Source organism: Xiphophorus couchianus, chromosome 17 (assembly GCF_001444195.1).
Source record: "Xiphophorus couchianus chromosome 17, X_couchianus-1.0, whole genome shotgun sequence".
Lineage (NCBI taxonomy): Eukaryota > Metazoa > Chordata > Actinopteri > Cyprinodontiformes > Poeciliidae > Xiphophorus > Xiphophorus couchianus.
This window is the reverse complement of record NC_040244.1, coordinates 3,253,919-3,268,301: the sequence shown is the minus strand read 5'-3', so window position 1 is coordinate 3,268,301 and position 14,383 is coordinate 3,253,919. Positions and strand designations below refer to the sequence as shown.

The 14,383-nt window shown below is 36.5% G+C and overlaps 1 protein-coding gene across 3 annotated transcripts in view; it reads left to right on the top strand.

The window, feature by feature from the left end:
• The window catches only part of cacna2d1a (calcium channel, voltage-dependent, alpha 2/delta subunit 1a), an 82,386-nt gene extending 69,127 nt beyond the window's left edge, over positions 1-13,259 (top strand). For all 3 annotated transcript variants that reach the window (XM_028043724.1, XM_028043723.1, XM_028043722.1), the window contains 5 exons: positions 317-372; positions 1,323-1,449; positions 1,716-1,831; positions 2,367-2,449; positions 7,007-13,259. In XM_028043724.1, the coding sequence (XP_027899525.1) occupies positions 317-372; positions 1,323-1,449; positions 1,716-1,831; positions 2,367-2,449; positions 7,007-7,129 (505 nt within the window). In that variant the 3' untranslated portion in view covers positions 7,130-13,259. The remainder of the gene's footprint in view (positions 1-316; positions 373-1,322; positions 1,450-1,715; positions 1,832-2,366; positions 2,450-7,006) is intronic.
• Positions 13,260-14,383: the final 1,124 nt, after the last annotated feature.

Sequence of the window (14,383 nt, the reverse complement as noted above, 5' to 3'; positions counted from 1 at the left end):
TGTAATTTTTGTTTGCTCAGATTTAGGACTCCCAAGTAGTCCTGATTTGGACATTGTGACCAGTGCAAGATACTGTTTTTATTTTTCAGCAGGAGAATGGGGGTTTATTAGCTATTTGCCATAATAATCAAAATGAACAGAAATATTTTTACTTGGAATATTTGTAACAAATTTATTTTTGAGTTTCACCATTTGAACTAAATTACTGAAATAAGCTGGAATTTGTATTCTAAATGATTGAGATGTACCTTTGAATTGGTTGAGATATTTTGATTGTTTAATATTCTATGTCTTTTGAACTTGTCTTTGGATTTAGGTCAATTGTGCAACAGTTGCTGGTCAGCATCACATTACCAAATGTTCTGGATGCAGGTGAGTGCAGTTGATTTAATTTTTAAGATACTTTCTTAACCTTAAATCTTGGTTTTTGGTTCATTGAAAATGACTTTGAAGCTTTAATTAGACTATGACTCGGAATTCACCCATCAGATGTAACTGGTTTGTAAAAGGGTCAAAAATTGCTTTTGGGCAAAAGAACTAACTGGCCTTAAACTTTTTTTGTTGTTGAAAATAATCTTTGTAAACTCAATCAAATCCTCCTCTTGGGATAGATTCAATTGTTGCACATGTGAAGCAGATACATGAGGTGCCGGGTTTTGTGCAGATACAAATGAAGTATCAGAAATGACAGATCACAAACGACTTCAGAACAAAGCTTGAAGAAAAGGCTCGTCTGTTTTTTGATGGAGATGTTCCCTTGTTGGATTAATTCTATTTCCTGCCATATGGATCCAGTTTTGGTCTAATAAAACACAGTTTTGACTCAATTTTGCTGTTGCCACTTAAAATTTGTGTCACGACTGTGTTTTACAAGCAGACATTTGCAGGAAGCACATGTTCTTTATTTTGTTTTATTTTTTGTAAACATGTTCTTGTTGGCTGTTGTAAACATTATTTTGGTTTCAGAAAAACGTAACGTATTTGTCCATAGAAAATAACATCTTAGAAATCAGAATTTGCATAGGAACGGTTTAACATGGACTTATTTACATGCTTAATAAATATACTTGAGTTCAAGAGTTGGATTTTTATAAATTTACTGAGGCGTTGTTGTTGCAGGGAGACGACGCTTTTGACACATCAAATTTGTTGGCATCTGTAACAAATTTGTTTCTTCTTTGCTCCTTCACTCGTGCAGACCCGCCTATAGTCTGCTGGTTGAAAATGTGGCGTGCACATGTGTGTTGTTATCTAAGCTGATAATATTGTTGTAATTTTTAATCATAAAGTCAATTTCTACATGCTCTCAAATCACCCGACAGCTGAAACGGACGATCAAGTGTCGGATGCAATGTCTAAAGAGGTGTGCATCACAGAGCAAACGCAGTACTTCTTTGAGAACGATGAGACATCATTTGGAGGCTTATTTGAGTGTGCAAACTCCACCAGGTAAAGTGTGTCACACAACATATTTTAGATTTATTTTTTTTCCAAAATGTTGTTTTTTTGAGTTGCAATCAATTCTAGTAGAATTTTTTTTTTTTTTAATGTAAGGCACCATTCCTGCATCTTCCTCTGTATCCGTTTTGGGTTAAATATTCCACTTCCCACATCTCCTGTGAGGATGTTTTAGTGAGACTGTGTCTTTCCTCGACTCAGGTTCTTAAGTTGAAAAAGTGCTCTCATCTCTCTTCTGTGTGTCTTCTCTTTTCTAGGCAATACCTAGCTGAAAAGGTGCCAAATACAAACCTGGTCTTAATCATTAGTGACAGACAACAAGGCAACAGCCAGTCGTGTGGATTGGGGCCATTAGTACAGGATGAAAAGCAGTGTATCCTTTAAAAAAAACAAAAAAACATTTAGACAGTAGAGTATGTGTATTTAATTCAGTGGACAGGTGTTTAAGAAAAACTTGTGCAAAGACGGTTGTGTTTGGATGCAGTTATGAAGCAACCGTAATAAGGGCAATAATTTCCCGCCACAACTGACTTTTCCAAATTAGCACAAACTTCCTATTGGCCTGCTTTGTGTCTTTGTCTGTATAGCACATGGCTGAGAGATCAGTCTGCCAAGTAGCTTACAAACAAATCTAAGATGATCTTTCAAACACTGAAGCCTGCATTCAATTATGGAAGGAGCTTCTTGGAAAACCCAATAGAGTTGAAAACGCCTGCCACGTCATGGAGATATTGAGCAATGTGTTCAAAATCCACGTTTTAAATATTTAATGTTCTTTCAGGTCATTTGGTTTGTAGCTATGTCTGCTGCAATCAGAGCTTTCCATATGAATGGAATGGATTTTTTTGTTTTTTGTTTTTTTGCCTAATCACTCTTTATTGTTATGATTTCTTATCTGACTCTCTTAGCTGCTGGGCCGGATCCTTGTGAAATGGCTCTCAGTCCTCGCTACAGGAAAGGCCCAATAGTTTGCTTTGATAAAACTGAGCACGTAAGTTATTTTTATTGTCTTTTTCTTGAGATCACTGACAAATGTTTGTGTTGTCTTCAAAAGTATTGATTTTCTGTACATTTTTCCTCGACACACGCACAATTTCCAAAAAGAAAGTTCATAAGAAGGACAATCTTTAGAAGATTGAAACGACATACAGTGATTGTTTTTGTTTTTCTTCTTTTATTGAAGTTTTTCCTTCCTTTAATGGCACACATTTCAAAATAGCTTCAATAGCGGTATTCTGTAAACGGTGGGTTTATAGCTGTCTGATGCTGCAGGAAATAGGACATATGAGGGCAGTTAAGATAAATCAAGACCTATGGTAAGTTTGTGAGCTATTGAAAGACACTAGAACTTGCCACAGAGTTGAGTGGCAGAGCAGGTCCAGTTGATAACTCCCGGTGAGTAGTTCTGCAGTTTCCCAGTTTCAAATTGCATTTTGTAATTTCATCCACAGCTGATTCATAGATGTTAGAAACTTTCATTTAACATCTTAAACATTGGAAATGGAAATAGAAAGGATACACATTACAGTTCTTGCACATATTCAATATAGTGTGAAGAGGTTAGAAATTTGAAGAATCTCCCACCTCTGGATAAGTATGGAAAAAGACAATAGTTTAGAACAATATTTGTATTTTCAGACTTTTCCTTAATAATTATCTAAATGCATACATCCAGTGTGACTGTCCATCTATCAAATTTTTCAATTTATCACATAAACTTGATATGTGTATCCAGGTATGGACTCTCCATCTGTCCGTCTATCAATCACTCCATCCATACTGTAATGCATACATCAACTTTGTTCATCTAGTTTGTCCTCCATCTATTCAGTTATCAAGATTGATTATATAAGTTAAGCAAACATAAAAAAATCAGGTTTGTTCCCCTGTTCATCCTACCATTATCAATCTGTTGGTTGCTTCGTCCATCCATCCACCCGCCACTTTTATTTCAGGCTTTTTTATAGACAGGCTGCTTATTTAAAGGCTTGCCATTGTAGGAATATGTCACATAGAAAAAAATGTCTTCTTCCTCTTTACTTTTATGCTTAAGATGAGCAAAAATAAACTCAGTAAAATATTTTTAGCTCACTAGAAAACAAATAAGTCTGAAGGGGCTTTGGTTTAAAATTGATCAAAGTTTTTTTTTTTTAAAGCTTGTAAAAGTGTGTAACCTTGACATGAAAATGTGTAGGAACTCTAATATAGGCAAAATTAAAAAATACTTTTACCTTTTTGACTTTCCACCCCCCAAAAATGAAAGGTATAGCAACAAATTAGAGAGAACGAAGCCAATTCCAGAATAATGTTTAAGTTTATTGGAAAAGAGGAAATTCCCCTGGTTACTTTTCGCTGAGTATATCATGGAAGAATCCTACCCATGGCAGCAATCCATCACTATCTTTACCTGATGCACGTCACACTTTCTTGTTTCCCTAAAAAGAGGTCCGTGTGAAGGTTTCCCATGCAGAGATAGACAGTCGGATGTTCTAAGAATTAATGAATATCTAGGCCAAACAAACATTTTTCTGAGCTGCACAGAATTTTTGCGTGTGAAACCTCAGGGCTGGAGCGCTGCGTTTATTTTGATTCTATAGTCCTTTTTCCAGTGTCAGTTTGACATTCTCACAAATGATCTCCTACGCCTGCTTTGTCTCTCTCACTCACACAAATGCAAACACTCACCCACGCACTAACTCTTATTGCCTCTTAATTGAACGCATCTGACTTTTTTTTTTTTTTCTTTTTTTTTTCAATATACTTCTTTCACTCTGGAGTTTTCTGCTTATGTTTGATTTCTAACTTTGACCTTTTGCTGCATGATTCACGTTCTCTGCTTTCTCTCTGTCCTGCTTTGTGATTGTCTGTTGATGGTTAGGATGAGGCCATGTGCCGAAGGAGCGCTGGCTCCCCATTGGCTTCCTCTCTGCTCATGTTACTGCTGCCACTGTTCATGTGCTGTCTCGGGTCAGTCGCGTAAAGCAAGTTCTCCGTCTCTCATGAACGTCCCGTTACCTTCTGACACTGAATCTAACCGTTTTTGGCTTTCATGTCTTGTACTCTTGTTTTCCTCGCTTTGTTTTCCTACCCTTATCTCCTCTCCTGCTTTTTTCAAATATCTGCTCTGTTCCATGACTTCATGCTTTTTTTTACATTGTTTTCCCACACTTATCCTCATCGACTGTCACTCGCTCATATTATACTACTGTCTGACTTCACCTCCCAGTCTCTCTGTCTCTCCTCAATATATTCCCCATCTCACCTGACTTTGAACTGCGAACCATGCTCTTTGCATCTTTCCTCATCTATCATTATCTGTCTCGAGATACAGAGACTCCTTTGCCTCTAGTGACTCTTGACGTACCCAGACACCAGCAAAAACAGATCACTCACCTCTCATTTGCATCCACATATTCGTGCGTCTCTCTTAATGTTTCTCAACTTGGTTTTTTGCTAAATTTGCTAAAAAGCTTTGAAATTTGCTTTCACCGTGGTACGCGTACAGATGAAGTTTGGTCAGTGGTTTGAAAAAAGTACTTGCACGCCTTTGATAGAGCTCAAAGGTATTACATACAGTTTTTCACATTTTCATATTTAGTTTCAACATTTTTTTATGTTTTAGTAGCAGTTTTCTAATTCCAACTAGAGAGTGCATTGAGGACGACAACTTTTCTAGTTCTCTGTAGACAGAAAGCTTGTCAAAAGGGATCATAAGGAGGTTCATTCTCAAGTGCAATTTTTAATTTCAACCGTATCTATTATAGTGCATAAGCTAGCATTTATTAAGCATATTTGCTTACACAGTAAAAATAGTGAAGTACTGTCCTAACTCACAAATCCCCTTTATCATGAACATTTATATTGTTAAAAGCTACCAAAAAAATTTAAAAAACCAATGAGAACATGTCGGAAGCTGTTGGAGAGGAGACGTCTGCAAACATTTAACCTTTGGGAGAAACACTTTTTAGAACGCTCAGTAACTCTGACCCAGGCAGGTGTCATTACATAATTAATGTCATTGATACAAGTTGTGATTTCTATGGCTCAGTGGTAACTGTAGGACGTCACACTCATTCATGAGTGTGACGTCCTAACCCTAACCCTATCCCTTACCCTAACCCAAACAAACCAACGTCCTGGTTTGTTTACATCAAAGTTCTGCAACTCCAGTCCTCGAGGGCTGGTGTCCTGTGACTTTTGGATCCATTCCTGTCCTAACACACCTGAATCAAAAGACTGAATTACCACCTTGGTAAGTTTCACAGTCTTTGTCACAAAGCATTCACTTTTGTTAATGACAGATGGAGGACCCAAACGCAGAATACCGGCAGTCAATGGGAGTTGCAGACCCCTGGTCTACATCCACAACAGCTCCTCAGTCCTACTGTCCCGCTGCTTTTCTTTCTGTTTTCTTCTGCTGCATCACATGTGAAAACATTTTAAATAACTTAACTTATTGAGTGATGTTCAGCGTGTTGAAGTAGTCAAACATGAAAGAACTCAGGAAAGTCTCTATAGACAGAAACTTATCCTTTAAGAACATGGATGATTCCCTGTACATGAAGCGTCTTCTGTACTCAAAACTCAACTGTCATTACAGGAACACTTTTTTGTTTTTCTTTAACTTTGTGCCTCTGATTTATTTAAAATTTTGATGGCTTCTAGTCCTCTTGAATAAAATTATGGCATGATGGCTATAATTTTACAATCCTGTAGTCAGCCATAAGGTGATTCACTAATCACTGGCTTCAACATAATGTCAATAAAAAGGTTCTTGGATTATTGGTACTTGTGTGAAGTAACTGTTGTGCAAGGTTGCTTTCTTCATTATTCGCCATAGAGAGAGCTGCTGTTCCTGAAGCAGGAAGTTTCACTTATGAGACAAATATTTACAACTCCATTTCGCATTTCAGAGATTAAAACTGACCTATTCTGTTTGTAGTGAAATTTAATACATTTACCAAATATATTCAAAAGTAACAGCAATGTAGGATTACACAGTTGGCAGTGGCTACTTTAATATTTGTACAACCTATTAAAATGTTTACTTTCCGTATTCATTCAGTTTAAAAATCTACCCATGCTCAGAGACCAGTATAATTTATACAGCTAACATATATCATTAAAAAAATCTTTAGAAGTTTTCACTAAAAGTATGTTGTAATTGAGCTGACCTCTACTTAAGTCTGTTGATTGCAATCATAGCTTACTCTTTAAACAACATGTACAACTGAGGAACTACGGACTACAATTGTTACATTGATACAATGGAAATGTTTTATTTGTTTCCAAAGTTCTGGCTTGAAGTTGTTGAAACAACTATATGACGATTCTCCAGATTCATTAGATATTTAGTTTAGCTTTACAGCTGCAAATTTAATGTTTCCGGCTAGAATGTTGGAACTTGAGTTCATCCACTCCAACGTATTGTTACTACTCTTTCATCAGACAGCAATAGATTGAAAGTGTGATTCAACACAGCAAGTTTAAACATTTTCAAGTTATTTTACAACTTTAAGTTTTTTTTTTTCCTTCATCTTCCTTCCAGGAGGAGGACCCAGACTGTGGCGGGGTGTCCGGCCTGACCCCCTCACTTTGGCTGATGGTGGTCATTCAGGTGGTGTTGCTCTGGGCTGTGACTGATTCCAGGCACTATGCCATCCCATCATGACCTCAGAAAAACATGATCTAGCCCTTTACGTTCACTCCCTCCAGATCAACAACATGGCTACCAGCATCCGGAGCTGCCACCCAAAGCAAACAGCCGCTCGGAACAAAAAAATAAATAAAAATAAATAAGTTAAAAGAAGAAGAGACTGAATTTCTTTTGTTTTCAGAGTGTTCTCAAAGTGTCTTCATTTGGGTGATGTGGACGAAAATATTTGTCGGAGGACAAAGGGTAAAGTGATTGGACTTCAACTATGACTCATTTCTTCAGCTGAGAAATGAAGAGATTCATCGTGATCACCGACTTTTCAACAAAATCTGTTTGTCTCTGAAAGAGATTGTTTTAAGCATTGGTTCAGTGGCATAACAGTTGGCATACATCATGAGTGGAGTGGCTTGACTATTAAAGATGCGGAGTAATTTTTCCACCACTACCAGGAAGAATATTACCCTTAGCCAAAATAAACATTAAGAAATGACTTGCAGTGCTTAGTTTTTTTTTCTGATTTTCAACTTTCTACAGTAGAAGCAAAGTCCTACTATTTTTTTTTATTGTCCTAGAGATACTTTAAGAGAATACCAAATTTCTGCGATGTCTCTTACAGTCTGATGTTCTTTCGCTGGTATAACCAATCTCCCGAGCGGAAACCATATCCTTAGCTACGTTTATTCACAGAAGCCTGGAATCGTTTATTCTTCTCCTGCCACAGAGCGCTTGTTTATGGGTGATGAGTTTTAACGTTCGAGTTAATTTTTGAAATTAGCTCTGGAGTTATGTGTTTGAATTTTCTGCCTCGATTTTTGTTTTGTTTTAGGATTGTTCCAGGGTAATCTTTGTTGCCATAGCGCACATTAACCAATCAGGAGATGTCCGGCTTGTGTCCTGTGTGGCTCAGTGGACAAAATGTCTAGTGCCATGTGGACTGTGTGACTTAAACAAACCCTCTGTAGACTGTAGCTGCTAAATGGAGTGTACTGTTGAATATATTGACTTATTTATTGGTTATTTGAGTGAAGTGTCTGTACAGGGTTCATGCATTAAAGAATCTGAATGAGGGGTAAGTAACATTTTCTGTGGTCATAAGGGGTGCATTTATATTTTTTTTGCTGTCACTGTATAATTTTACTGTCTGCATTGACATTCAAGTGCATGTTGGTCTCTTCAATTATTTTATAGCCCTGTTTCCAAAACTGATCCCTCCCTGGAAACTTAAAGGAGGACAGAAAAAAAGAAGTTTTAGATTGTTTTTCTTTTTTTAATGTTTGAAAGTTGCAAATTTTCTTAGCGGTAGCAAGTGTTCTGCATTCAGAAATAGAGCAACACTTCCAACTGTCCAGAAAGTGTTTTCCCTTTTTTTTTTTAAGAAAGGCAAAGCAAGTTCACATTGATTATAAACATAGCTACTGCTTAATAAACCATGATTTCATTTACGTTTGTCAGGAGTTTAGCAATTGGTCCATTTAATAGATTAAATTGAGTATTCTAATGATTTGCTTATTGTTGCAGTTTTTTAGTTGCATGCTGTTCCTGTTTCTTTAAATTTCCTATAGTACATCAACCTTCTTAATTCTTTCGACTGCTCCTTTCATTTTCTTTTCTTTTTTTCAAAAACGAGCTGCTGCTGTTGAGGAAATTGTAGTTTTTTGTGCCTTGTCCTTACATTTGTTATATGCCCCGTTAATATACTTGTACGCCTCAAACTTTTACCATTTATCACATTGCAGCCACAAAAGTCAATGTTTGTTGTACATTTATGTTTATTCGTCGCCCGCGAGTCAATGCTTTGTTGAAGCTCCTTTTGCTGCAATTACACCCAAATAGAGAATTCCCACCCAGTCTCAAGTCTTTTGGTCTCTAGCAGGTTTTCCTTCCTGGACTCATTCTTTTAACACCATCCAACTTCACACTAAGTCTAACCAACTTCCATGTCTTTAGTAAAGAAATATCCTTACAGCATGGTGGGCTCAGATTGAAGTGCTACTTTTTTTACAAGGGTGGATTACATTTATTAATTCTGAGGTCTGAAAGCCTGGGGTTGCTTTGGTTTTCACCTACAGATATTGCATTAATGTTCTGAATACTTATGCCGATACTTTTAGTTTTATGAGTACACGTTTTGTTTCTGCTTCCTTCCACCTCATCTATACACTGCTTTACAGTGGCACGTCAAAATAAATTCACAATTAGATACAGTGCAAATCACAAACATCCACGTGACAAAATGTGGCAAAATTCAAGGCTTATGAATATATTTCCCAGACATTTAGTATATGTAAAGTACAACTATATATTTAAAAAAAAAAAAAAAAAGTTTGATTGAGGTCACTGTAAAAGTAAACAGAAGCATGATCTTATTTTTTAGAAGAATTTATTAATTTCATGAATGCACTGATTGGTCAGAATACTGCTTCCAAGCAAAACAAATTTGCCAGCTTCTTGAGTGAAAACAAATCAAGTGTCGGCCTTTGAGAGCCGCTTTGGAAATCTGGGCTTCCCACAAGTCTAAGCGTGTCAGAAATTATTTGTTTTTGGTTGCTAATTTATGTATTTGTAATGTCAGGAGGACTTGTGGAATATACCGCAAACAAGCTGAAAGTCTTGCATATTAACCAAGCTCTAAATTCTCCACATGAAAGCGTTCTTTAAAAAAAAAACAACTTTATTTGATACTTTATCCTTTTCTTGCAGTTTGAGAATCAGGAATTTGTTGATCTCGCTGCGACACTGATACTTGGCTAAAAAGGTAGCGCAAGCCAGTCAGATGTAAGATGATCCGCCATCGTGTACTCTTTAGTGGCTGATGATGCATAAAAAATAACCGACGCTGCCAGTGTGGTTACATTTGGAAATGATCCCTCCTGTTGACATTTTACATCAGATATTCTGTTAGAAACTGAATCTGCTTACATTATAAGATATCCACTCTGGAAAAAAAAAAAGTTTGTCATGCGCTTGAAGCAAAACCAGGGTATTTGTCTGCAAGCATAAGTGTATGTTCAGATGCATGCGTGCAGTAATAATTTTTATGTGCTGATCAAAAAAATATATATAAATTGACAATTTGCTTTGTTTGATTTTTAACCATGAACATGTTTTGATTTTCAGTTAATCACTTCATAAGCAAGGATTTCATTTCTGTGTGACAAACATTTGTTGGTGGCAGACGAGTGAGTTTTTGGCATTATCCTAAAACCAAAACTCGCGTAATCATTCACTCTGCAGGCTGTTTTGCATTTTCTGTAACTTTAGACTTCTAACAACAACAATGTGGTTACAATTGTATCTATTCACCTCTTTAACCATCAGAAAGTGCCATATAGCTAAACTTGTATTCTCTTGCGGAGAACCTATTATGATATAGCATTTATGCAATGTTACTGAGGCACGACTGAAGTATCTGAAATTATATCCCTGTGCTGCATGGAGATGGCTGATAAAATCCGGTGTGCTTCTGCTTTTTAAAAATGTGTAGCCTTGGAAAGCATTATATCGCTGTCGAGCATTTATCCACTGTATAACAAGGTATGATCAGCTAATACTGCCCTCCTGTTGAGGAGACAGCATTTGGCTTTACTGCATAGAAAAAAATCATGACTGATGTTTAGATGCACTGTTCAATCAAACTGACTGTTGCCTTCCATGATTTATACACCATACCAGTGCTTTAGCCCATTTTCTACAAATTGGAAATTGAGCAATTGTTTCTCAGCTGTCTTTAGATATAAAATAGTAGCTGTCTAAAGGTTTTCCTATGATTTATTTCTTAAACTTGGCGCTGATGGGTTTCCTTCCTTTGTTGACAAAAACTTCATTATACCATATGACTACTTTTTAGCATCACTATGAAGTTGAAAGTTCTGGTAATTGCATATATAGAAGCACCATTTCAGTGGTAGCTGAAATAGTTACCACTGAATGTAAACAATGTAAACAAGCCAGAGCATATTTACATGCTCTAGCTTGTTAGCCATTAGCTAACATGCTAATCTAACATGTTAATCTAACATGTTAATCTGCACTGGAGAACATGCTTAATTATTCATGCTTATTTACTCCACAGTAAATTATTTGTATAGAGTTACATTTTCTACCCAATGAGTAACAAATCTTTTTTAGAGGTGTTGGAATGCTTTATATTTACAATAAATATACCTCTTATTAAAGATTAATGATATGATCCATATTCACAGTTTTTGCAGATAAAAATCCCCTTTTTTGATTTTCTTAAGTATCCTGGCTTTACATACAGCTGTCTATTAAAGACTACCTCCTTTCTACCAAAGACGTCATAGTGCCAGTACCAGTGTTTACTCAGTCTTGGCTTAAAGTGTATTTGTAATTAGCCTGAATATCATATAGACTGAAAGTTTTGCGGTTTATTGTGGAAACCTGCTCTTATCTGTCCCATTGCCCATGCCATTAATACACCAAATGACACTACAACAAGCTTTCTAGTGTTAAGTGTAAATCCCACAAAATAACTAAGAGTAGGCAAAGAAACATTGCAGACTACAGAAGTCTCTTGGCAGGATTTACTTTATCCTCAAAAATTTAATTTTCAAGTTAAGTGTAGTGTAGATATTTGCTGATAAGAGTCTTAACTTTATGTAATTAAACTTGCACACAGTTTAATTAAGCCCTGCTTTTTAGTGCAGTCAAGTGACACTGCATGTCATCCCTATTAGCCTACATGTATTGATTAGTGCTGTGATTGTGTCCAAATGAAATTACTTCCTACGTTCTGGACAATTCAATTTCCTCTGTTTCCTTTGACATGATGAGATATGTTTCTGAGGAGAACCTCTTAATTCTCTAAGTCTATCTCTACAGTTTTCAATAAACTATCACTTCTGCATGCTGAGTAGTTTGCTGAAATGTTAAATTAATGTTAACATGTTTTTTTTTTAATGTTTTGATATGACTAACCTATCAAAACATTCAAGTGCTGTTGTAGTTAATCATCGTGTGCAGATAGAATTACAAAAGCTTGCTCTCCTGCTTGGAGCCTTTCTTTGAACATTTAAAAAAAAACAAAAACCAATGACTCGTGTTTTTACTGCTCTCTGTAAAAGCGTTTTCTGAGGAGCAGCATCTGACACAGAGACTGGAAGCTGCATAAAATAGTCTTTCGCTATGTACATTATGATAAAGGCTTAAAATTTACATTTCATGGTGAAAGTAAAATTTAGCTTCCACAAAATAGCTTGTGCAAATTACAATACATTTAGCAAGCCACGTACAAAAATATGCTAGAATTTTAAAGAATTGCACAAAGTTGAGCTACACTAACTTAAAATTGAAACGAGTATCAGGAGTTTAGACAGAAACTCTGTTATGGATCATTTAATGTCTTAATCAGACCCTCCTATGACAAAGTATCGTTAGAACGTTAAGTTTGACCTTGACGTGTTTTTGACGTTCATCTTATTCCCAACTACCATGAAACCACAGGTTCTTGTCAACTTGCCTCCAAAACTCTTCCATATATTTGAGACCATTTTTGATTACCGGTAAATACAATCCAAACAAATTCTATATAAAAAAATTTGTCAATTTATATTCTTCCATATAGAAATGATTTTAAAAAAAGAGACTCGTATTAAGTACATTTAAAACAAAGTACATACAAGGTGTAGGTACTGGGCTAAAAATGCTGGCATGGTCTGTTAAGTCATTTTTGGCAGAAAAACAATGTATTTATTAAATTAGTTTAGCTAAAATCAGATGCTGTCACCTCAGGAACAATATAAACTCAGTGTGGTATAAAATGTATCTGATTCTGTTGGTGCTCTCTATACAGATCATGTGGGTTTGCCTTTTTCCTACTGGAATTTTGATGATTGCTTTGTTTATGAGTTTAGGGTTTTTTTTTATCAATGTCTATTGTGCCATTTTATTCTTAGAGAATATTTTTGATGGATGGAGCCATCAAGTCACTCCCTGTGTGACTCAGATTTGGCACTCTTGGTGGACAGAGTCTCCCCCAACAGTACTTGCGTTGTGGAGGTTGATTGTTTCGAAAAAGAACATGTAAATCAAATCGGGGGGGGGATGAACAAATTGAACATCCCAGGAGAGAAAAGTTGATGTCAAATGAGGTATATTCATAATAAAATTTTGCCTTTACCCTGTTTTTTTCTTAAGTTTACACCTGTGTGTGTGATTGTTTCCACAGCAAAATGTTTTTTTCTTACTTTAATCACATTTTGAATACACCTTTTCCATCCGATTATGTGAGCATGTGATAGAAGCGTTCCTTGACAAGTTCCCCGTTGTCAAGCAGACAATTGAAACTGACATCCTGCTAAAATCAACAGTCAAGCTGAATGTCACAACAAAGAAGCTGGCACCAGCATCAGTTGGCAACGACCTGCAAATTTACTGTAACTCCTGTCTTCCATGTTGACCAAATAGTGGTTCAGTCATTAACACAGTTCACTTCACACTTGTACCTGAAACCAGCTGTGTCTTAAGTCTGCAGTGTTCTCGAGCTGCCGTTTTTTTCACTGCCCCCAAAAGACAAACCTTTCACTCATTTTGCTCTTTATTACGCACATTAAACTTACCCTGGTTCATGAGGATAACCGGAAATTCCTAAGGTGCTTTGGGACATTTTGAATGAGACCAATTTTGATGTCATTAGTGTTCATTTTAATGAAAAGGGTCTTTCTTGCCGGTAGCTCGGGAGCTAAATGACTGCACTGGGACTGATAGTTTAAAATTGTGGTACCGTGTAAAAGTTTTCATACCCCTTGAACTTTTTCACGTTTTGTCACTTTGTAAGTACAGACTTCCTGCGCTGTATTTTACTCGGGTTTCGTGTTACCAATACAAAGTAGTCTGTAAAATAATTCATAGTTTTGAAAAGATGTAAAATTCAAAATCTAAGAAGCATGACACGCATTTCGATTCAATCTCCCTGAGTAAATACTTTGTAGAAATTCACCTCAACACACCAGTTTCCGTGAAGAAAAGCACACCGGATGGCATGAATCTGCCACCACCACGTGGGAAGGGGGGTGTTTATGATGATGAGCAGCATTGGTTTTCAACCAGACATGGTGTTTGCATTTAGGCATAGGAGTTGCATTTTTATCTCATCTGGCCAAAGCGTCTTCATACACATATTGCTGTATCCCCTGCATGACTTGAGGCAAACTGCCAATAGGAATTTTCATCACTTTGTGAACAATAGCTCTCTTCTTACCACTTTTCCACGAAGGTCATATTTCTCAAAGCGGTGGATCTCTGCAGCTC